We start from the raw sequence: 24,242 nt of genomic DNA, 5'->3' as shown, positions 1-24,242 counted from the left end.
TGCCTTGACTTTTTAACATTCGCAAACCTCCTTATTCCCACTTGATCCTTAGCCAGGTCGTCTTCATCCCTCGCTTTCTCTCTCCGTCAGTTTCCACCTCCTCCTGCACAAGGAAAAGGATGATGAAAAGAAAAGTTCATTTGCAAAAGCAGATAAAAGCCATTCTTAAAATAATAAACAAACACCTGTTTGATACTCCCTGGAGTGCACACACAAAATAATTATAAATATAAATATAATATAAATACAGAACTACATACAGTAGCTACATAAACAAACAAATGTCTGTTTTTGCCAATCAACTAATGAATGGGGGAAAAAGGAAGTGTGTCACATTAAAATCAGACCATTTCCCACCGGTCAGGCTGTCGCATTATTATTAGTTAGTTCGTCGCCTACTTTAAACTCATTTATCATCCCCTGACAGATCACTTCTTCTTTCTGTGCTAATTGGATATGTGTGTGTGTGTGTGTGTGTGTGTGTGTGTGTGTGTGTGTGTGTGTGTGTGTGTGCATGTGCGCACGCGCTTGTGTGTGTGCGTGCAGAGTACAGTATGTGCATAATCACTTTTTTTATGTCTTGCTTGTCTTTGATGGTTCCCATCATGTGTGTGTTTGGCAAATGACCGCTGAAAGCTGGTTCTTTGCAGACCACCTTGGCTGGAAGCTGTGAGCTGGTTCTTTGCAGACAAGCTTGGCTGGAAGCTGTGAGCTGGTTCTTTGCAGACGAGCTTGGCATATGAAACCATGTGATGATGAGCGCAGCAGTGGGTCACACACACTTTGAGCACATCACAGAACATATGTGAGCCCTCTGTACAGCGAGTCCTCAAAGGAGGCGTGTGTGTCTGCACGTTGAATTAGAGCAAAAATAAATCTGCAACAGGGCTGCATTCAATTCATTCAATTTAGTTTGCAGAATGTCTTCAATAACATTTGGAAACATTGTGGGGGGGTGTTGTCATATCCAGCTTCTATTTACAGTTACATCATTTGAATTGAAAAGAAATTGACTCTAGCCCTGGTGCGCACATTCATATGTACAAGTAAAGAACAGTTTGTGTATTTTTCTGTGTCTTTGTTGTATTAATGACTGACTCATTGAATCCAGGAAGTAGATTGTCCTAGCAAAAGAAGCTCAAGCCCTCTGAGCTGTGAGTAGGGCTCCGCCATTAATTTCGTATAACCATACCGCATTATTATTATTATTATTATTATTATTTTTATTATTATTATTTACAGTGGAATAATGTTGCCATATGGAAACAGTTCACCTCATTTCGATACACCAGCTGCAATTGAAAATGGACAAGATGCTGCTTGCTGAAACTGCCCCTTGTGGGATTAATAATGTTGTTTAAAGTTGAAATGAGGTGCAGTGAAGTGCAATATAATAATTTTGCTCCATAAATGAGCTGTATATGTCCAGCTGAAGGCTCTGCTGTCCTGTGTGTTTCAGAAAGGGATGCCCAATGTGCAGCTGAAGGCTCTGCTGTGTGTTTCAGAAAGGGATCCCCAATGTGCAGCTGAAGGCTCTGCTGTGTGTTTCAGAAAGGGATGCCCAATGTGCAGCTGAAGGCTCTGCTGTGTGTTTCAGAAGGGGATGCCCAATGTGCAGCTGAAGGCTCTGCTGTGTTTCAGAAGGGGATGCCCAATGTGCAGCTGAAGGCGCTGCTGTGTTTCAGAAAGGATGCCCAATGTGCAGCTGAAGGCTCTGCTGTGTGTTTCAGAAAGGGATGCCCAATGTGCAGCTGCAGGCTCTGCAGCTGTGTGTTTTCAGAAAGGGATGCCCAAAGTGTCAAGTCAGAGAGGGAACTGGGAAGCCTCTCACAGTGTGTCGTATCAGTCCGGTTAAAGTGACATTACGGTCGCGTGCATTTCATCTCTTCTTTGGTCCTCAGTGTTCAGTGTAATTGATTGGCATTGATGTTCAGTGTAATTGGTTGACATTGAGATTTTCCCAACACTATTCTTTCTGTGAGGCTTACTGTAAGTGCCATGCTCCTCCCTTTTTTTCATGTGCACCATTTCCTTGAGCTGTATTTTCCACAACACGGAATAACTGTCCTCTGGATGACCTCAGTCTGAGGACAAATTTAAACCCATTCTCTCTGAACAACTCTCAAACCTAAAGCTAAGAAACCCGTGCCTACCTGCTCAGTTTTTTGATATGTGTGAGATTAAACAAATTCTGATTAATCAACTTGGATTAACTGGATAGTAGTGTGTATGCATGCATGGTTAGCAAAAGCTACATGAAAGGAGATAACACTGTTCTGTGTTACTAGATGGTGTATTCACCTTATGTTCAGACCTACAGTGGACCAAATTCTTCCGGTCACGGCGCAAAATAAAAGAGTTGTTTTTGGAGCGGACAGTGAAGGGGTAAAATAAATAACGTAGCCTACTACTTTGAGCCGGTACACAGCAAGCAAGCGAGTATCCACTGTTAGCCAGGTCAGATAACGTTATCGTCGACAATGACGAGCACTTTCTTGTAAAACATACCTGGACTCCAACAAAGAAAGCTTCGGATAGTTTTCTCTCCTCCGAGGCAGCGCGATAGCAGCGCGAGCCATTAACGTCAATAAAGACCCGCAGACGTTAACGTAATTCCCTGGAATGCGAGACTTAACGAGCCAGTTACATGGCGTTGCATTCTTAGACATTGCCGTTTGCTTTTATTTGGTATGTTACATACAATTGGCTAAATTATTAGTTAATTCAGAGTTAGATGATATTGGAGCAGCGCAGCCATTTTTTATTTTATTTTATTATTATTTTTAGCCGGAAGTCGTAGGACGGCCACAGAACCGGGTCAAATGGGCGTGGCTACATAAGGTGAATAGTATACAATAGGACAGCATGTCTATACGAGGGATCAGCCGAGCAGCATTTTGGTAAACAAACCGCGTCACTGGGTGGCAACGGCAATGGAACCCTATGGAGTCCAAGTGGCGCGAGGCTTGTGTGTCTGACTCTAGCTCGCTAACTTTGTTTACATTTTAAAAACTGCGACAGTTCACACAACTTTAACACGACATGCATATATTATACATGAAACTCTTGAGCTACTTCTGCTCTCACTCAGAATGTAAAAATATAAGCGATGTCATGTATAGTTTTTGAGATATTAACGTTTGTTTGCCACAACACTGCCGCGGGGTTCCGCATTTCTGTGTGGCAAGTGACGTCACGCTGATTCGTCCTATAGGAGGCCAGTGTATACCATACAGTATGTAAAATACAATAGCGGAGCTAGTGCTGTTGGGAGTTAAGTGAACTGGGCAGCCTTTCATGCTGCGAAGACCAGTGCCTTGCTGTTTGACAGACACTCATTATGCCTCATTATTCACTATTTGACATAATCATTGCTTGAAAAATCGTGACTCATTGGCTCAACAGTGTGTCAGTGTGCCCCCGCGGGTGTGTAGGGTACATCTCTATCTAGAACTCACAGTGTTGATTTTACAGTGCGGTGCTCTGTTGCCAGTCAGTCTACAAACAGATTCACATTGCCTTGCTATCAGCGTGCTGATAACAGTATTAGTATAGTATTGTCCGGTGCATTAGTTTACCTTTCAGACAGAGACCGATCCTCAGCGATCCAGTAGTCTGTCTCAGCGCTCTCCTGTAGAGACTAGTAATCCCGAATGCCAAAAGGTAGCGTAGTGTGGTGTGTCCCGACAGGTGATGAGCCAGAGTGGCTGAGAGAGCTCCAGGGCTATTTACCTTCTTTCAATGAAGACCAACTAGTCCATCGCTTAAGGGTCTGTCTATTGTCAAGCGTCCCCCAGGATACAGATGGAGAAACGACTGGTAGAAGCCATCAAGCCACATAGCCTGGAGGGAGAGAGATACTGGCACTGCTGCTCTGCCTCCCTCTCTCTCTCTCTGATGTGCTGTGTGCTGCTCTCTCTCTCTCTCTCTCTCTCTCTCTCTTTCTGTCCTGTTTCCTGCCTCTCTGTATCTGCCTCCACTAGCCCTTCCTACTCATCCATCGCTCCCTCCTCCTCCTCCCCTCTCTGAAACTGTCTCTGCTTCTTCTCTCTCTTTTTTTCTTTTACACCTCTGCACTCGACTAATTGGATTCACAAAGCAGATTCAACACTCTCTCCTCTTCGTTTTTCACTCCGTCCTCTCGTCTCTTTCCTCTGAGGGTTTTCTTTCTCCCTCTTTGCCTGGCATTAAGCGGGGAACGCTCAGTCGTCGTCACTCAGGTCAGGTGTGTGACACAGATCAGGATTGAACCTGTGGGTTTGGTTTTCATCTCTGTTCTTCTGTCCCTGCCCCCCTTCTCTCTGTCCCTGCCCCCCCTCTCTCTGCTGTCCCTGCCCCCCCTCTCTCTGTCCCGCCCCCCCCTCTCTGTCCCTGCCCCCCCTCTCTGCTGTCCCTGCCCCCCCTCTCTCTGTCCCTGCCCCCCCTCTCTCTGCTGTCCCTCCCCCCCTCTCTCTGTCCATGCCCCCCCTCTCTCTGTCCCTGCCCCCCCTCTCTGCTGTCCCTGCCCCCCCTCTCTCTGTCCCTGCCCCCCCTCTCTCTTTCCCTGCCCCCCCTCTCTCTGTCCCTGCCCCCCCTCTCTCTGTCCATGCCCCCCCCTCTCTCTGTCCCTGCCCCCCCCTCTCTCTGTCCCTGCCCCCCCTCTCTCTGTCCATGCCCCCCCTCTCTCTTTCCCTGCCCCCCCTCTCTCTGTCCCTGCCCCCCCTCTCTCTGTCCCTGCCCCCCCTCTCTCTGTCCATGCCCCCCCTCTCTCTGTCCCTGCCCCCCCTCTCTGCTGTCCCTGCCCCCCCCTCTCTCTCTGCCCCCCCTCTCTCTGTCCCTGCCCCCCCTCTCTCTCTGCCCCCCCTCTCTCTGTCCCTGCCCCCCCTCTCTCTCTGCCCCCTCTCTCTTCCACGTTTCTCTAAGAGTGTTTGCCCTCATTAGAGAGCCCAGTTGGGTAACCGTGACAATGACGATGCTAATGGCAGCGTCGTTCCTCCCAGGACTTTGGCCACTCCTCTGCTGTTTCTGTTTGCATAGCACCTGCCTGACGGTAAATGCTTGATTGCCCCAATGTGACTAGTGTCAGAGCAGTTGCTGTATTGTCCCTTATTGTCTCGTGAGCCGATCTGCCAGGTAGAGAGTGAGCCGACTCTTTAGGGCTGCTTGGCATTGGCATGGCAACCACAGCACCACCGCCTGAGATGAACGCAGAATGCTAGATCACAATCCAAATCAGAGCCCACCCATCGTTCTCGGGGAGACAATCTTTCTTGTTTAATTAAACGAGAATTCCCACGTGTGATTTGTCAGGCACAGTCCTGTCTGCCGTTGTTTGTTTCCACTTTCTCCCCTGATCTGGTCATTGTAGACTGGATCTTCATTTCTCAATCTGCATCTGTTTATTCAAAAGGAGTGTAGGCAGAGATGACAGTTTCCAGTCCGACTGTTTTGCTGACACACGTAACTCAGCAGGAGGCATGTTTTCCCAGATACAAATAGTTACAGAGAGATACAGAGATGGAGACAGCAGGACGGAGTTACAGAGGGAGATACAGAGATGGAGACAGCAGGACGGAGTTACAGAGGGAGATACAGAGATGGAGACAGCAGGACGGAGTTACAGAGAGAGATATACAGAGATGGAGACAGTAGGACGGAGTTACAGAGAGAGATATACAGAGATGGAGACAGCAGGACGGAGTTACAGAGCGAGAGATACAGAGATGGAGACAGCAGGATGGAGTTACAGAGAGAGAGAGATACAGAGATGGAGACAGCAGGATGGAGTTACAGAGAAAGATATACAGAGATGGACACAGCAGGGACTTACAGAGAGAGAGATACAGAGATGGAGACAGCAGGACAGAGTTATAGAGAGAGAGATACAGAGATGGAGACAGCAGGACGGAGTTACAGAGAGAGAGATACAGAGATGGAGACAGCAGGACGGAGTTACAGAGCGAGAGATACAGAGATGGAGACAGCAGGACAGAGTTATAGAGAGAGAGATACAGAGATGGAGACAGCAGGACGGAGTTACAGAGAGAGATACAGAGATGGAGACAGCAGGACGGAGTTACAGAGAGAGATACAGAGATGGAGACATCAGGGACAGAGTTACAGAGAGAGATACAGAGATGGAGACATCAGGGACAAAGTTACAGAGAGATACAGAGATGGAGACATCAGGGACAGATTTACAGAGAGAGATACAGAGATGGAGACATCAGGGACAGAGTTACAGAGAGAGATACAGAGATGGAGACATCAGGGACAGAGTTACAGAGAGAGATACAGAGATGGAGACATCAGGTACAGAGTTAGAGAGAGAGATACAGAGATGGAGACAGCAGGACGGAGTTACAGAGAGATTTACAGAGATGGAGACAGCAGGATGGAGTTACAGAGAGAGAGAGATACAGAGATGGAGACAGCAGGACGGAGTTACAGAGAGAGATACAGAGATGGAGACAGCAGGATGGAGTTACAGAGAGAGATACAGAGATGGAGACAGCAGGATGGAGTTACAGAGAGAGATACAGAGATGGAGACAGCAGGATGGAGTTACAGAGAGAGATACAGAGATGGAGACAGCAGGATGGAGTTACAGAGAGAGAGAGATACAGAGATGGAGACAGCAGGACGGAGTTACAGAGAGATTTACAGAGATGGAGACAGCAGGATGGAGTTACAGAGAGATACAGAGATGGAGACAGCAGGATGGAGTTACAGAGAGATACAGAGATGGAGACAGCAGGACGGAGTTACAGAGAGAGAGAGATACAGAGATGGAGACAGCAGGATGGAGTTACAGAGAGAGAGAGATACAGAGATGGAGACAGCAGGATGGAGTTACAGAGAGAGATACAGAGATGGAGAGAGCAGGACGGAGTTACAGAGAGAGATACAGAGATGGAGACAGCAGGACGGAGTTACAGAGAGATTTACAGAGATGGAGACAGCCGGATGGAGTTACAGAGAGAGAGAGATACAGAGATGGAGACAGCAGGATGGAGTTACAGAGAGAGAGAGATACAGAGATGGAGACAGCAGGATGGAGTTACAGAGAGAGATACAGAGATGGAGACAGCAGGACGGAGTTACAGAGAGATTTACAGAGATGGAGACAGCAGGACGGAGTTACAGAGAGAGATACAGAGATGGAGACAGCAGGACGGAGTTACAGAGAGAGATACAGAGATGGAGACAGCAGGATGGAGTTACAGAGAGAGAGAGATACAGAGATGGAGACAGCAGGACTGAGTTACAGAGAGAGATACAGAGATGGAGACAGCAGGACGGAGTTACAGAGAGAGAGAGATACAGAGATGGAGACAGCAGGATGGAGTTACAGAGAGATTTACAGAGATGGAGACAGCAGGACGGAGTTACAGAGAGAGATACAGAGATGGAGACATCAGGGACAGAGTTACAGAGAGAGATACAGAGATGGAGACATCAGGGACAGAGTTACAGAGAGAGATACAGAGATGGAGACATCAGGGACAGAGTTACAGAGAGAGATACAGAGATGGAGACATCAGGTACAGAGTTACAGAGAGAGATACAGAGATGGAGACAGCAGGACGGAGTTACAGAGAGATTTACAGAGATGGAGACAGCAGGATGGAGTTACAGAGAGAGATACAGAGATGGAGACAGCAGGATGGAGTTACAGAGAGAGATACAGAGTTGGAGACAGCAGGATGGAGTTACAGAGAGAGATACAGAGATGGAGACAGCAGGATGGAGTTACAGAGAGAGATACAGAGATGGAGACAGCAGGATGGAGTTACAGAGAGAGAGAGATACAGAGATGGAGACAGCAGGACTGAGTTACAGAGAGAGATACAGAGATGGAGACAGCAGGACGGAGTTACAGAGAGAGAGAGATACAGAGATGGAGACAGCAGGATGGAGTTACAGAGAGAGAGAGATACAGAGATGGAGACAGCAGGATGGAGTTACAGAGAGAGAGAGATACAGAGATGGAGACAGCAGGACGGAGTTACAGAGAGATTTACAGAGATGGAGACAGCAGGATGGAGTTACAGAGAGATTTACAGAGATGGAGACAGCAGGATGGAGTTACAGAGAGATACAGAGATGGAGACAGCAGGACGGAGTTACAGAGAGAGAGAGATACAGAGATGGAGACAGCAGGATGGAGTTACAGAGAGAGAGAGATACAGAGATGGAGACAGCAGGATGGAGTTACAGAGAGAGAGAGATACAGAGATGGAGACAGCAGGATGGAGTTACAGAGAGAGATACAGAGATGGAGAGAGCAGGACAGAGTTACAGAGAGAGATACAGAGATGGAGACAGCAGGACGGAGTTACAGAGAGATTTACAGAGATGGAGACAGCCGGATGGAGTTACAGAGAGAGAGAGATACAGAGATGGAGACAGCAGGATGGAGTTACAGAGAGAGAGAGATACAGAGATGGAGACAGCAGGATGGAGTTACAGAGAGATTTACAGAGATGGAGACAGCAGGACGGAGTTACAGAGAGAGATACAGAGATGGAGACAGCAGGATGGAGTTACAGAGAGAGATACAGAGATGGAGACAGCAGGACGGAGTTACAGAGAGAGATACAGAGATGGAGACAGCAGGACGGAGTTACAGAGAGAGATACAGAGATGGAGACAGCAGGACGGAGTTACAGAGATGGAGACAGCAGGACGGAGTTACAGAGAGAGAGAGATACAGAGATGGAGACAGCAGGATGGAGTTACAGAGAGAGATACAGAGATGGAGAGAGCAGGACGGAGTTACAGAGAGAGATACAGAGATGGAGACAGCAGGACGGAGTTACAGAGAGAGATACAGAGATGGAGACAGCAGGATGGAGTTACAGAGAGAGAGAGATACAGAGATGGAGACAGCAGGACGGAGTTACAGAGAGAGAGAGATACAGAGATGGAGACAGCAGGATGGAGTTACAGAGAGATACAGAGATGGAGACAGCAGGACGGAGTTACAGAGAGGGAGAGATACAGAGATGGAGACAGCAGGACGGAGAGGGAAAAAAGACAATTGCACACTCCCCCCACCCCCCCCCCCCACCCCCCCCCCCCCCTTCCAAAAAAAAAGAAAAGAAAAAAGGTGACCATGATGTGCGAGAGAGCAGAGGCTCTAGTTTCACACCTAAGATTGCAGTAAGCAGAAGAGAGAGCGAAAGAAAATAGGCATAAATGTTTAATGATTGCATTAATATCGCAACCCGATATCCAGTCTTTCTGCTGGCTGGCATGCAGGCTGCTGGCTGTTGTTTAGTCCTCTGCTATTCCTCTTTCAAAGAGAGGCTGAAAGGTCTATGTGTGAATATGTGTGTCTGTGTGTTTGGATATGAAGTGCGTTTGTGGATTTTGTGCTTAGGGGATAAATGCCAGACAGACCTACATCACCTAGTCAGTGACTAGGTGATGTAGGTATTAACTTGCCCAACACTGCTAGTCACTGCTGATGTCTGCATGCTGTTCCGGCTGAACTGACAGCCAAAATCTCTGTCTTTGCTGACTGTATCTTAATTTCATCTTCAGCACTAATAAAACAACTGGGGGAGAAAAATGTGACTTTTTTGAAAAAGGTCTACTTTCGCAGAAGAACAATCTAAGTCAATGTCAGTGCAACTCCAAATCCTTTCGTCTTTGGACTGGAATATGGAGAGGAACGTTCTTACATAAGGAGGTTAAAATCCTTTCATGCGCCACGGACAGGAATACACGACTCAGCAGTTGTGAGGCTGATACAAAGCATGAGTCATCAAAAAAGGAAGAAACCTACAAGGAGAATGTGAGCACAGCTTCCACCCCCAGAGCACCGGAGGAATGCACTCGCTGTCATGAAACCAGGACGTTCTACTTGGAAGATAGGCTGCTACACTCCCCCAAAGCAAAACAACTATTTATGTTGTACAGCAGGAAAACTGCCATGAAATGAAACGGCTATACTTTTCACCAACATCCTCACTATCAACCAACATTGGACATTTCATTATGCAGATGGTTATACATATTGTCATAAAACCAGCCAGCACTCGAATTATTCTCCTTCCTACTTCACGCCATCTTGATTGTCCAAAATTGGGTGTATTTGCAATCTGTTAGCCAGGTTCCCCCACTGCATTGAATGACTTCTGGTCTCCATCAACTCAATGATGTGTAAATTGTGAACAAGGCCTTCATTTTGCAGCGGTGGATTACCCGAGAGGACATCAAGTAAGAGCTCTTGAACGAGCTCAAGACGGATTGTTGGGATCTGATAAAAGCTGACGTGTAAGTGGGCTTCAGTAAAAGGCTGCTGAAGTGAAGTGGATAAAAGCTCTGTAACGTCAGCCCTCAGCATGAAAGTTACCATGAAATTAAAAATTACCTTTTTAACTTGTTAGTATACTTGTATATATAACTTGTTATATATACTGATTTAACAATAAATTTAAAAAAATGAGAAACATTTACATTTTCTTCTATTTTGATATCAAAGTCCAATTTCTTTTACTCCCTGTAAATCAAATCTTTAGTTGTTACTTCATTGTAGAAAAGGGTCCATAATGGCCCACCGTCAGGCCTGTTCTTGGGGCAGTCGATGCCCACCAGCCGGCGCGCCAACGACGTAATGACGATGACATCATCAACGATGACAATGATGTCATAGCATAGAGTTCACCTGTGAGGTCATCGGCGGTGTCAGACATAACACCGATGATGTCATAGCTCCCTCGAACGTTGTGACATCACCAATGACGTGATGTCATACACCAAAAAGCGGGGATATAAACAAGGTGTTCTGTGACGCTATGCTTGATTCCTAGAGATTCCTTCTTCCAGTATCCAGTATACTTACTCCCTACTACTACCCTTCATAATGTCAACCATTAGCACAACCAATTCTGAACTCGAGCTGAATCCTGGCTATCTTACAACCAGCCAGGCCCTGGTGACCGACTGCCTTACACCCAGACAGGTCACCAGTGGTATTTCAACCGCGTCCGAGGACCGACATCTCGGTCCCTATCTCCATCCCCGTGATTCTGATCGATCACAGCCCCTGAGCCCTCAACCATGATCCAGCACACTTCACGAGGCAAGCCCCAAAGCTTTGCCCCCAGCAAGCTCACAAGCTTCGCTACAAGTTGATTGCGATTCTGACCGATCACTCTTGGTCACTGGCTGCCTTACACCCAGCCAGGCCAGGCCCAGGCCACTTCACGCATCACCCGAGGCAAGCCCACAAGCTTCGCTACAATTTGGTCCTTCGAGCGGATCAGAGGACTTGCGACGCTCAGAGATGGAACAGGAGTCAGGTGAGCTCGCCCTGGTCACGGCACCTCGCCGACCAGAGGAGCAACCCTTCCCCCACCAGATCGAATCTGGATACAGCAGAGTATCCAGGGTTCGGAGTAGTACTAAAGGGCCAGACCCCCTACACTCCCACCAGACGATCCAACCGGGGCAGGAACTCATCCGCAGCCACCAGGAAAACCGATTCCTTGCTCAGGTAGCACAACATGAGGCAGATCTAGCCCAGATAAGGGTTGAGTTTAAGGCAGATGAACCTGCAGAGAACCTTATGGAGCTCCTATTGATCAAGTTCAGAGCCCTACCGGCCTCTGGCCACGCTAGCGCTAGGAGGAAGGCACAGCAAGCAACATTACATGAAGAGATCCTAAGGATGGAAGCCGTAATGGCGCAGAGCTATGCTAGGTTCCAGGCCGAGGCCCTCCAAGCTAGAGAGCAGATAACCCTGAGCCAAGCTGAGCAGGAGCCCCGGAGGGCGCCACCCACTTCACCGGTGGCCACACCCCGGCTGAACATTTCACCCGTGCCCCGCATCTCCCAAGACCAGGGTCAGGTCAGCACGGCGGCTCCAGAGCCAACGACCCAAACTACTGAACCCACTGTTCCAATGCCACCAACACTCCCACCTAGGACATGTCCACCTAGGACAGAAGCCGCCGACCCTGAGCATGCAATACAGTGCAACGGGGCGGCCGACCCCGCCACTGGGATACCCCACACTCAGGTAGGCACGGCGAACGTTGGGACCAACAGCACAGGGCACAGTCAGCCGGACGGCATCAACCACCCCAAGATAGCCGGACACGGCAGCTGGGACCCCCCCAGAGGACGGGACCAGCCATCTCAACTACCTATTCCCAGAATTCACCTCCTGGCCCTGCCTGGGCTCATGGAGACAACTCCAGCCAAGGCCTCTAGGGAGGCCAAGAAGTCCGAGCAAGTGGACATGCCTTTGCGGACGGCGAGGCAGGAGCCCCAGATGCTTCACGGGGCGGCCGTCTCCCTCATCGTCTCGCCGGCAATTCGCCCAGAGCAGACCTATGCCACACCGGCGCTCCACGGGGCGGCCAACGAGGCATTAGGGGCAGAGGCCTCCCTCCAACGAGGGCAGACAAACTGCTTCCTCACCGACCCTACGCCGCTGAGGTTCCTCGACTGGAAACTCAAGCCACCAGAACCAGAGGCTCCTCACTACCGCAGTAGCTGGGTAGACCCCCGGCTCCTGAGCGGCTCCCGCGCTGACCTCACGCCGCTGAGTTTCCTCAACTGGAAACTCAAGCCCCCAGAGGCCACTACAGCTCACTACAGCAGTTGCTGGGTAGACCCCCAGCTCCCACACACATCCTGGCCAACGAGGACAGTCACCAAATCTTGGCTCTTGTGATGTACGGGACTGGACAACGGCGTGTAGACCCGTACCTACACCCGGCCGGTGGCCAAGCGGACCGCAGCCCCCCTCACTGCCAGAATAATCAACCAAGCCCTGCCTATACCAGGTGGGACTGGAGGGCCATTCCGGCCATTTCTGGAAGAATACAGATTCCCCACAGGAATCTGGGAGCGGCTGTAGAAAAGGGTCCATAATGGCCCACCGTCAGGCCTGTTCTTGGGGCAGTCGATGCCCACCAGCCGGCGCGCCAACGACGTAATGACGATGACATCATCAACGATGACAATGATGTCATAGCATAGAGTTCACCTGTGAGGTCATCGGCGATGTCAGACATAACACCGATGATGTCATAGCTCCCTCGAACGTTGTGACATCACCAATGACGTGATGTCATACACCAAAAGTGGGGATATAAACAAGGTGTTCTGTGACGCTATGCTTGATTCCTAGAGATTCCTTCTTCCAGTATCCAGTATACTTACTCCCTACTACCCTTCATAATGTCAACCATTAGCACAACCAATTCCGAACTCGAGCTGAATCCTGGCTATCTTACAACCAGCCAGGCCCTGGTGACCGACTGCCTTACACCCAGACAGGTCACCAGTGGTATTTCAACCGCGTCCGAGGACCGACATCTCGGTCCCTATCTCCATCCCCGTGATTCTGAACGATCACAGCCCGTGAGCCCTCAACCACGATCCAGCACACTTCACGAGGCAAGCCCCAAAGCTTCGCCCCCAGCAAGCTCACAAGCTTCGCTACAAGTTGATTGCGATTCTGACCGATCACTCTTGGTCACTGGCTGCCTTACACCCAGCCAGGCCAGGCCCAGGCCACTTCACGCATCACCCGAGGCAAGCCCACAAGCTTCGCTACATTCATGATGTACCAGTAAGCATAAATAAAACACACACACACACACACACACACACACACACACACACACACACACACACAGCACAGTCACATCTTGGTTTACAGTAGTTGTGACACATTGCAGTTTGGCAGTTCTATACCCTCTGTTCTTCTTTGCATTGCACATGTTATGATTGGGAAGCTATTTCAGGCATTCTTCTTGAAAGCTTGAAAAATCTTCTTGTCTAGAGCACTAGCTGCACCGTCCGCTGTGTGTCACTTCCTGTTCTGCCTCCTCGCTAGCTGCACTGTCCGCTGTGTGTCACTTCCTGTTCTGCCTCCTCGCCAGCTGCACCGTCCGCTGTGTGTCACTTCCTGTTCTGCCTCCTTTTTAGACAACTTCTTATTCCCTGTAGGCTCCTAAGTGGAGCCAACAGGCTCCGGGCAGTCTTCCTCATACAGAATCAGAATTATTTTATTTGCCAAGGTATGTTTTTACATACTAGGAATTTGTCTTGGTGTGGTTGGTGCTCATTGACATTGATAAGAACAACAGGATCTAAAGAGATGATAAAATATTATAAAAGGATTCAGATTTTGACAGATATAGATAGTATTAACAGATATAAACAGTATTAACAGTATAACAGACTTGTCAGCTTGGTGAGGTAGCTTACGTTTGCTGTTTACAGAATATGTACAGGGTCAGGGTGCATCAGAGGTAGCAAAAAAAAGTGAGCTTTGTGTTGAATTTGTTTGCAGATAAGTGACAGTCAGAGTAAGGAATGCTCAATAGGACTAGATGTTACAATCCCTGATGAAATCAGCACAACACTTGAGAGAAAAATAATAATAAAATATGTAGTGATAAGGTGCATGATATAGCAGCAGTAATGATATAACAGAGTAACACAATATGTACAGTGGAAAGGTGCCCAATAGTAGCAGCAGAGTAATGAGCTTTAGTTGCACATGGGGTTACAGTTATTGACAGAGAAGCATGTTGTGTATTTAGCAGGATTTGAGGGACAGTGAGGTATATGTGTGTGTGTGTGTGTGTGTGTGTGTGTGTGTGTGTGTGTGTGTGTGTGTGTGTGTGTGTGTGTGTGAGTGAGTGAGTGAGTGAGTGAGTGAGTGAGTGAGACTCAAGGTCAGTGGGGGGGGGCTCCCCTCCCCTGTGGATGTGTGGCAGACACACACAGATTCAATGGGGGGCAGGGGGCTTGTTGGAGAGCTTCACAGCCATGGGGTAGAAGCTTTTAAGATGGCGTGAGGTTTTGGTCTTGATGGACCAGAACCTCTTCCCGGATGGAAGTCTTTGAAACACGTGGTGGCCGGGGTGGGAGGGGTCCTTGATGATCTTTTCAGCTCTCTTCCTGGTTCTGGAGTGGTACAGATCCAGCAGAGATGGCAGGTTGCAGCCGATGGTGTTCTGTTGTGGGGAAGTCTTCCTCATACAGTCTTCCTCATACAGAGGTAGACTTTTTAACAGGGTGGGTTTGCTAGTCCCACGCCCGTCAACTGAGGTGACTAAATAATAGGGGTGGGGGGAAAAATCGATACACCATAGTATCGCGATATTTTGCCTGATGATATTGTATCGATATTTGGACGCCAATTATCGATATTTTATTATATAATGTGAAAATAAGCTGTTATAAACCTGACAGCAACGTTACAGAGAGAGAGAGAGGGTGAGATGCAGATGCAGATCCACTCCAACTAGTCACCCGTGAGCCTCAAAACACACCGCCAGCCGTGTCAATTCCACAGCACAGCATGCCACAATATCACAATCAATAATAGGCTACGTTACCATTCCCAGAAGTGAAGTCAAATCTACGCACTTCCTGCATAACGGATCAGCAGATTAACGCTAATAAACACTCACCCAACTCAACAGCGAAAGTTAATTGTTCTCTCCTCCTGTTAGTCCTTCCTATCTTCCTATCTTCCTTGGCTAAATAACTAGGGATGTGCCATCCCTAGTTATTTAGCCACCTTTCTGACAAGCTAGCATGACATGGTTGGTACCAATCGATGCCTTAGGTCTTCTAGTTTCATATGCTACCAGAAACTTCACTCTGGCTACTCCAGCCCACTGCAGCCTCTGAAAGTAAATTTTCAAAATTGTGATATTCTGGAAATATCGTGATATTCTGGAAATATCGTGATATTCGGGAAATGGCGCAATATTAGATATTATCGAAGATCGGCCCACGCCTACTCTACGGCTTATGTCTGCTTGCATTTCCCCAATCCCTAGCCACAGCTACAATTCAGCTGTCCTCATTTCTGTCGCCTCAATTAAAATTCTTTCCTGAAGATTAAATCTGTCCTGATGAGCGGGAGTCGAATCCCTTCCTGCTGCTATTCCCCACCCACAACCCACTCTGATGATTACCTCATCACCAAGGTCAATCCTGAAGGAGAATGTGCTCTCTGGCATGTTCACTTTTCAGATGCTGCCTGTAATTTCCAGTGCTCTGAAGCATATTTGTTCATGGAAAGGTAGAATTGACTGGAGCACACAAAATCACTGGCAAACAAATTTAATAAGGTACAAAAACTGTTTTGATGCGAGCAGCGTCTTCTTCAGAGTCGTTTTGCTCCAGTCAATTCTACCTTTCCAGTATTCTGTCCTCGTCTGAGAGCACTGACCTCCCTTTGTGGAGGGCCTGTAGCGCAACAGATTCCATCTACATATTTGTTCATATTTATTCATATATTGTTAGTAACATTGATATTGGTGGTACCTGTCCCGTCGTCCACTGAAGAATGATCTGAATGAGATCCTTCAATGACGTGTTATGGACACATCTGTGCCAGAACTCAACTTACCCTTGGGATCCAACACATAACCGCTAATGGTCGTTGTGTGTGTGTGTGTGTGTGTGTGTGTGTGCGCGTGTGTGCGTGTGCATGTGTGTGTGTGTGTGCGTGCGTGCTTACAGTGCGTGCACACACAAAAAAAGGCTCGCAAAGCGCGGCCTGCCTAATCCTGTCTAGTAGGAGATACTGTACACTACAGTCTAAAATTGCATTTGGAAATGGGGATCCAGTATTCCTATATTCCTACAGTTTTCCTATAATATTCCTATATTTATCCTATAATATTCCTGTAGTACTCCTACAATGTCCCCCCCTGTCCACCGTGCTTCCTACACCTATGCGTTACTTGTGCTGACTTTATCAGGTAAGAGCAAAGTTTCTTGTTTATACAGTATGCTTTACTCACAGATGTGTGAAATGACCTGGATGTGTCTGGAGTGCAAAAAATAATATAACGTTACTTTCTAAATATATTTTTTAACAGTGTAATTCAGAAGTCATATTTCAGGAGAAACAGGCATATCAGACTAAGGTATTATAATAGAAGTCAGAAAGAGTGACCTCGCTTTCTGTCTCTCTTTCTCACCGTCTCTCACAAGTTGGGTTTCCATCCACCTGTTTTTATGCAAATTTCCAATTTGTGCATAAAAAACCTGAGTGGAAACGCAGCAAAATTCGAAAAAACCTCCAAATATCACAAAAAAGCTTTTATGCTTGGGGGGGGGGGAAGTTGGCGTCTCTATAAAAGGTAAATGCGATAAATGCAGTGGAAACAGATTACGCAAATCTTCCGTTGTCTCCATTTAAAAAATCACCATGTTATGTTGCCTTGCTCACTGAAAAACATGACATAGCATTATAGCCTACACTAAATAGACTACACACTTGTAAGTTAAATAAGCAGCACATTTTTTAGACCGCCTGCCGTGGTGTGTTTAAACAGAAGAAGACTGGGATTAACGTTAAGGCGACTCCTAGAATTGTAATTGTATTCACTTAATAACTGCTCTTTAAATTAATAACTTTAGATGTGTTTAATAGAGCTTGGTCACTGTCTGCCTGCAACACGATGGCACATATCAGGTCTAGCAGCAGATCAGCAGAGGCAGACAGCCTCAAACATGAGGTGATTGACAGTCTATATTCGCATAATAGCAGTGGATGGGAACGAGCATTATTTCGCATTTTCTTTTGCAGATTTTCTGAAAAATGTGTTAAAATGTGCGATACATTTGGACGGAAACCCAACTACAGACACACACACACAAACAAGCAAAGAGATGGGGCTCAGCTGTTGGATTGTGGCGAGGCCTTGTACTTCAGCTGAGGCTTTAGAATTGGATGTGGCTGCTGTCCAATTCCCTGGGCCTCTATGCCTCCACCCACCCGCCAGCACCACCTGCCTGGTAATACTTCTTCTCTCTCTGGGACCAAGAGAGCAAACAATCTGCAGCAGCAGACAAATGGCACATCTGAAATGGTTTGATACCAGCCCCTCTTCACCTCTCTGCTCATAGACAATGCCTCAACCTTTTTCTCCCTGGTTTAGAAGTTTATTATTAGTTTTTATTAAACTGGTAGTTTCACCTCTATTTGCCACCTGTGTGTTGACACACTTCCACAATTCATGATGCAAAAAAAACCACATATCCCACTTGTAATTATCACCTGAAGGCTGGCGTGAGTGGTTTTTCCCAGATAGCAGGTTGTATTCACAGTAGATCTAGTCTCGCTGGCCAGCCTCCCCTCCCTACCGGAAGATGAGTCTAGCCGCGCAGGTCTCCATTGTGGGATTGCGAGGGGCGGCACTTGGCGGCAGTGCCCATGGAAAATAGTTTCCAACAATCCAACTTGCCATTTTCAGCGTGTAGCAACGAGCTACCGTGTTTTCACTGAGGCGGCAGGCCACTATTTACAGCGTCACACAGGTAGGAGGGAGTGGAAGCCGCTCTGATTGACATGGTTGGAGCCAATGACAGAGCTTGTAATAAGCCGGGAGCGGACATCCAGCAACGACTGAAACAGTCGCTCCAATGGGGAGCAGCTGTAGAGCTAGGGAGGGCTTATCCCAGTTGCCTGTTTCCGTGCAGCCAGACGACTCTCACGGAAGGGAGAGGAGGCTGGCCAGCGAAAAGCCATCTCTTCAAAAACACTTCAGTGTTTCCCATACATAAAGGAATTTGTGGCGGGCCGCCACAATAATATTTTGACCGCCACAATAAGATGTTGACCAAAAAAAAAAAAAAAAAAAAAAAAAAATTTTTTTTTTTTTTTTTTTTTTTACAGTGCACCTGAACGCAACATGCAAGATATCCGCTGAATAAGTGTCCAATAAATGTTCATGTCATTCTGGCCAATACTTCTGTTATAGCATTTCAGTCTGGAATATGGAATATCTTTCAATAATCTATGATTTAGCTGCTAAATTGTCAAATACCGCCATCTGCTCGCTACCCAGGCACTTATGTATGTACTTAACCTAACTAACTTAACCTAACTAACTATCCAGTGTGCACAACACTGTCAGCCTAAACTCCGGCTGACACCCCAAAAACCTATAATCCGCTACAGAAAAATGTATATTGTTTGTTTATTAACTGGCCCCTCGCCTTCTATCATTTCACGAAAGTGGCAAAGCAAGTTGAGTATCCCTGACCTATAGGGAGAAATTTAGTTTGTCATTGTAAACCCACAGCACAGTAATGATGACATGTTCTTCATAGATCTAGCCTTTTAATTTTGCTCTTAAGCTTTCTCAAAGTACACCAAATTCATGCATTTTACTTTAAAATGTTTAAAAAAATCTTGCGGGGGGGCATGCCCCCGCACCCCCCTAGGGGGTCTGCGGTCCCCCACCACAAATTCTCAAAATCCTGTGGGAAACACTGCACTTCATGTTCCACTCTCCTCTACCATCTTCTCCTACTTGCACCTGATGTTCTTCCTGCTTTGTTAGAAAACATTATCCATAGATATTCTGGGAAACAAGAATATTTATTGCAACTCTTGTCCGTTCTGAGGTGTGTGAGATGTAACAGAGAGAGCATGGCTGCGCTGTCAATATCACTGCATTACCGTGGAGTCTGTGCACATTGTGCACTATGTCATTATCACTGCATTACCATGTGGAGTCTGTGCACATTGTGCACTATGTCATTATCACTGCATTACCATGTGGAGTCTGTGCACATTGTGCACTATGTCATTATCACTGGATTACCATGTGGAGTCTGTGCACATTGTGCACTATGTCATTATCACTGCATTACCATGTGGAGGCTGTGCACTGTGTCATTATCACTGCATTACCATGTGGAGTCTTTGCACATTGTGCACTATGTCATTATTACTGCATTACCATGTGGAGGCTGTGCACTGTGTCATTATCACTGCATTACCATGTGAAGTCTGTGCACATTGTGCACTGTGTCATTATCACTGCATTACCATGTGAGTCTGTGCACATTGTGCACTGTGTTAATATCACTGCATTACCATGTGGAGGCTGTGCACATTGTGCACTGTGTCATTATCACTGCATTACCATGTGGAGGCTGTGCACATTGTGCACTGTGTCATTATCACTGCATTGCCATGTGGAGTCTGTGCACATTGTGCACTGTGTTAATATCACTGCATTGCCATGTGGAGTCTGTGCACATTGTGCACTGTGTTAATATCACTGCATTACCATGTGGAGTCTGTGCACATTGTGCACTGTGTCAATATCACTGCATTGCCATGTGGAGTCTGTGCACATTGTGCACTGTGTCATTATCACTGCATTACCATGTTGAGTCTGTGCACATTGTGCACTGTGTCATCGATATCACTGCATTACCATGTTGAGTCTGTGCACATTGTGCGCTGTGTTAATATCACTGTATTACCATGTTGAGTCTGTGCACATTGTGCACTGTGTCAATATCACTGCATTACCATGTGAAGTCTGTGCACACTGTGTCAATATCACTACATTACCATGTGGAGTCTGTGCACATTGTGCACTGTGTCATCAATATCACTGCATTACCATATGGAGTCTGTGCACATTGTTCACTGTGTCATTATCACTGCATTACCATGTTGAGTCTGTGCACATTGTGCACTGTGTCATCGATATCACTGCATTACCATGTGGAGTCTGTGCACATTGTGCTTCGTCAGGAAATTGCTGAATGCACTCAGCGTTGATATGCTCTCTCTCTTTAAACTCATGCCCTCAGGTAGGAGGCTTCAGTCTCTGAGGTGCAGGACCTCCCGTCTCAGGAACAGCACTTATCCTGAGGCGGTTCGCCTCCTGAACTCTGACCCTCTTTGCATTCGCACCTTAAATCGCACCTTAAATCCGTAGGCTTGAATTGAACTTGAATTGCACTTTATAGGCAGCTCGATACTGCTTTCGTAAACAAATGCTGCTTGTAAAACTGTGCACTTTATTTATCTATTTCAGCCTCTCTCATATTTTATGTAGTGTTTTTTTCCACTTTTTTATCCTCTTTTGTGTTTGAATCTGTGATTTGTTATGTTTGTTTTTATGTCTGTTCTTTAGAGCTGCACTGAAACAAATTCCAATCAACTCTGTTGACATGGCAATAAAGTATTGAATCCTGAATCCTGCTTTGGAATGTGATGTGGAATGAGATGAGAAGGAGGGATTTAGGGAGGTCATGGAATTGATCAGAGCAGAGAGAAACTTGGACTTTTCCGGTTTAGGACCAAAGCGACAAATTTAAAGCACGTTGTTTTGTGTTCTTCGTAACAGAAGCTATTCTGGGTTCAGACGATACTTTAAAGCCCCGATCTGTGATTGCTGTTGTTATGACCCGGTCTAGGGGTTTTGACCACAACATAAACACTGACAACAATGAAAAGGTATGTGTGATTTTATTTTCACACATAAAAAAGATAAACGGGGACACTGGACTCTCTACTCTCTCGCTAACAGAACAAGCTAACTTAAGCCTGAGGAGTAGGCCGAAGCCAAGGCTAGCAAGGAGGCAACATGGAGGGCCAGTGTTAGCACTACTCAGCTAACACCAATCCCCCCAGTGCCATCTTGAAAGCACAGGAGTTATATAGGGGCCTGTCCCTGGAGTGGCCAATCCCCAGCGACGATGTCATCAGCCAATCTCCACTGGCCAGCCAATCCCCTACTGCAAACACACCTGCAGGGAATAAGGTGCTCACACAGCAGTCAGCTCACTTGCCTCCCACACAAGGAGCAAAGCTCCTCGCAAAGAAATGACGTCTCACTCCACACAGTTACAGAAATGTACAAGGAATAAAATACAATTACGGCCTAAAGCCATAACACCCCCCTCTTTAAAAAAAAACATCTACCCCCAAAAAGATGTTTTCTACTGTGTAGGACAGCTCCTCCAACAGAACAAAGCAAACAAATGTAACACAGGCAACGTAATGTATTTTTGGTTGGCAGATTTAACTTTTAACGAATACCAAAACCGTTTTACTACTAGAACGAAACTTTTAGACACAAATACAAGCAAATTGTCAACTGATATTCAGGGTGGGAAACCGTAAACTCACCGGGGTAGACTGCAGACTTGACTAGAGCAGACTCCTTTTCCAGCTTTGTTTGTCGGACATGGAGATACAGGAGTTGATCAATCTCAGCACTCAAATCCCTTGCTTCCAGCTCCACCTCTCACGTGGAGGGCGAGTCCCAGGTGCTCTGTCGTCTCTACCCCGGCCTCCATTTGAGCCATCGGATTAGTCTGGACTTGAGTGAGCAGCAATCGTCACCACTGTCCACTCGTCCCGCCAGCAGTCCTTGGTGTGGAACAGGCAGCCTCAACCACCCTTCCCACACTGAAATGCCAGAAACTGCCCCAACAACACAAAATGCTGGAGCGCAGGAACTATTTCTTTCCCACCACAGCGACCAACTGCTTTTTACACCCACCTTACCAGGTTGGGCCTTGAAACAAAAATCCACAAGAAAAAACACTGGCAAAACTCAAATCCAGCATGCACGAGCTCCCGACGCCCTGTGTCATGACCAAATTGCCACAGCTGAACGGTCATCAACACAGGCAGACACCCAAGCTTAACCAGGTGCATCTGGAAAACACAAAAAAAACTCAAAACTGCCAAGCAAAAACCAGACTACAGGAAAAAATGCACCAAAACAAAACATGAGGCCACAATTTAGCTTCGGACGAGCCCCCAATATGTTATGACCCGGTCTAGGGGTTTTGACCACAACATAAACTTAGACACTGACAACAATGAAAAGGTATGTGTGATTTTATTTTCACACATAAAAAAGATAAACGGGGACACTGGACTCTCTACTCTCTCGCTAACAGAACAAGCTAACTTAAGCCTGAGGAGTAGGCCGAAGCCAAGGCTAGAGCAGGCATTGGAAGCAGCAGCTAATACAGGAGGTTGAGTCCAGCATCACAACACATGATAAAATGTACCAAACAGATTAACAATATAAATAGAATAATTTATTACTGCAATGTGGCTAGACCGAGCTACCAAGATACCCCAGCTTCCCAGTTGTCTAAGCCCAAAGACAAAGTGGCTAAGACAGAGCTACCACGCTACCACAGCTTCCCAGTTGTCTTAAGCACAAAGATAAACACAAAAATCACAGTTTGGAGGCGCAAGGAGGCAACATGGAGGGCCAGTGTTAGCACTACTCAGCTAACACCAATCCCCCCAGTGCCATCTTGAAAGCACAGGAGTTATATAGGGGCCTGTCCCTGGAGGGAGTGGCCAATCCCCAGCGACGATGTCATCAGCCAATCTCCACTGGCCAGCCAATCCCCTACTGCAAACACACCTGCAGGGAATAAGGTGCTCACACAGCAGTCAGCTCACTTGCCTCCCACACAAGGAGCAAAGATCCTCGCAAAGAAATGACGTCTCACTCCACACAGTTACAGAAATGTACAAGGAATAAAATACAATTACGGCCTAAAGCCGTAACACTGTGCAGCACCTTCTGGCGACACACTGCCACTCCACCCAGCTTTGCTTACTGCACATAGTGATTTGTTCCAATAAGGATTTGTGTTTGGTGTTGAATGAACGTCATCATCTGAATATTTCATGCAATTACTGACAGCATGTGAAAACTGAACTTGAGTTGTAGATATCTTGATACTGTACAACTTGTTTACTATAGAATGACCTATATTTCACTTGTGACAAGATAAGAAACTTAAAAAAGAAGAAGAAAAACTTCTAAAAAGCTTTCGGTCAACAAGTGAAAACGCTTCAGCTTATTTCCAAACTGAGATGGTGGCATGGTGCAATAAAGTGACCATGTGGTAATACATTTCTTTGATTTTGTGTGTGTGTGTGTGTGTGTGTGTGTGTGTTGTAGACTACCTGTCCCAAGGTGTGGATCTGAGTGGCATTGAGGTGATCGAGAATGACTTGTTGCTGATCAGCAGAGCCAGGCTGGAGGTTGAGAACCAGGCAAAGAGACTGCTGGAGCAGGGCATGGAGATCCAGGTAAACAAACACACACGCACGCACACACACACACGTGCGCACACACTGAAACACACCACTCTGTATCTGATCCCAGCGTTGCTGCATGTTTGTGGTTAGAGAGACCTGGGTTCAAGCCCCTCTGTTGGCACGCATTCACTCTGCTGAAGTGTTTTTGAGCAAGATGCTTTTTAGTGAAGTTGGAAGGATGAGGAAGAGTGAGGGTTGCTTTGATTTGTTTGTTTGATTGTGTGTGTTTTTTGTCAAAAAGAAAAACAATAATGGTACGGAGATTACCCATTACCCATATTCTTTTTCCAGACCGTGGTAAACATCAGTGTCATGTTTGCATCACCAAGACCTCTTGTGTCTTGTTTTCATTTCCTCCTGGGTCATTTTGTTT

At 46.8% G+C, this 24,242-nt stretch overlaps 1 protein-coding gene across 1 annotated transcript in view; it reads left to right on the top strand.

Moving 5' to 3' along the window:
- cog5 (component of oligomeric golgi complex 5) overlaps window positions 1-24,242 on the top strand; it is a 130,441-nt gene that overhangs the window by 43,303 nt on the left and 62,896 nt on the right. The window contains exon 7 of the mRNA XM_083658754.1: window positions 23,730-23,860. Within this exon, the coding sequence (XP_083514880.1) occupies window positions 23,730-23,860 (131 nt within the window). The remainder of the gene's footprint in view (window positions 1-23,729; window positions 23,861-24,242) is intronic.

This window comes from Poromitra crassiceps (assembly GCF_964638095.1).
Source record: "Poromitra crassiceps genome assembly, chromosome: 2".
Classification (NCBI taxonomy): Eukaryota; Metazoa; Chordata; class Actinopteri; order Beryciformes; family Melamphaidae; genus Poromitra; species Poromitra crassiceps.
This window is presented reverse-complemented; position numbering and strand designations above follow the sequence as displayed.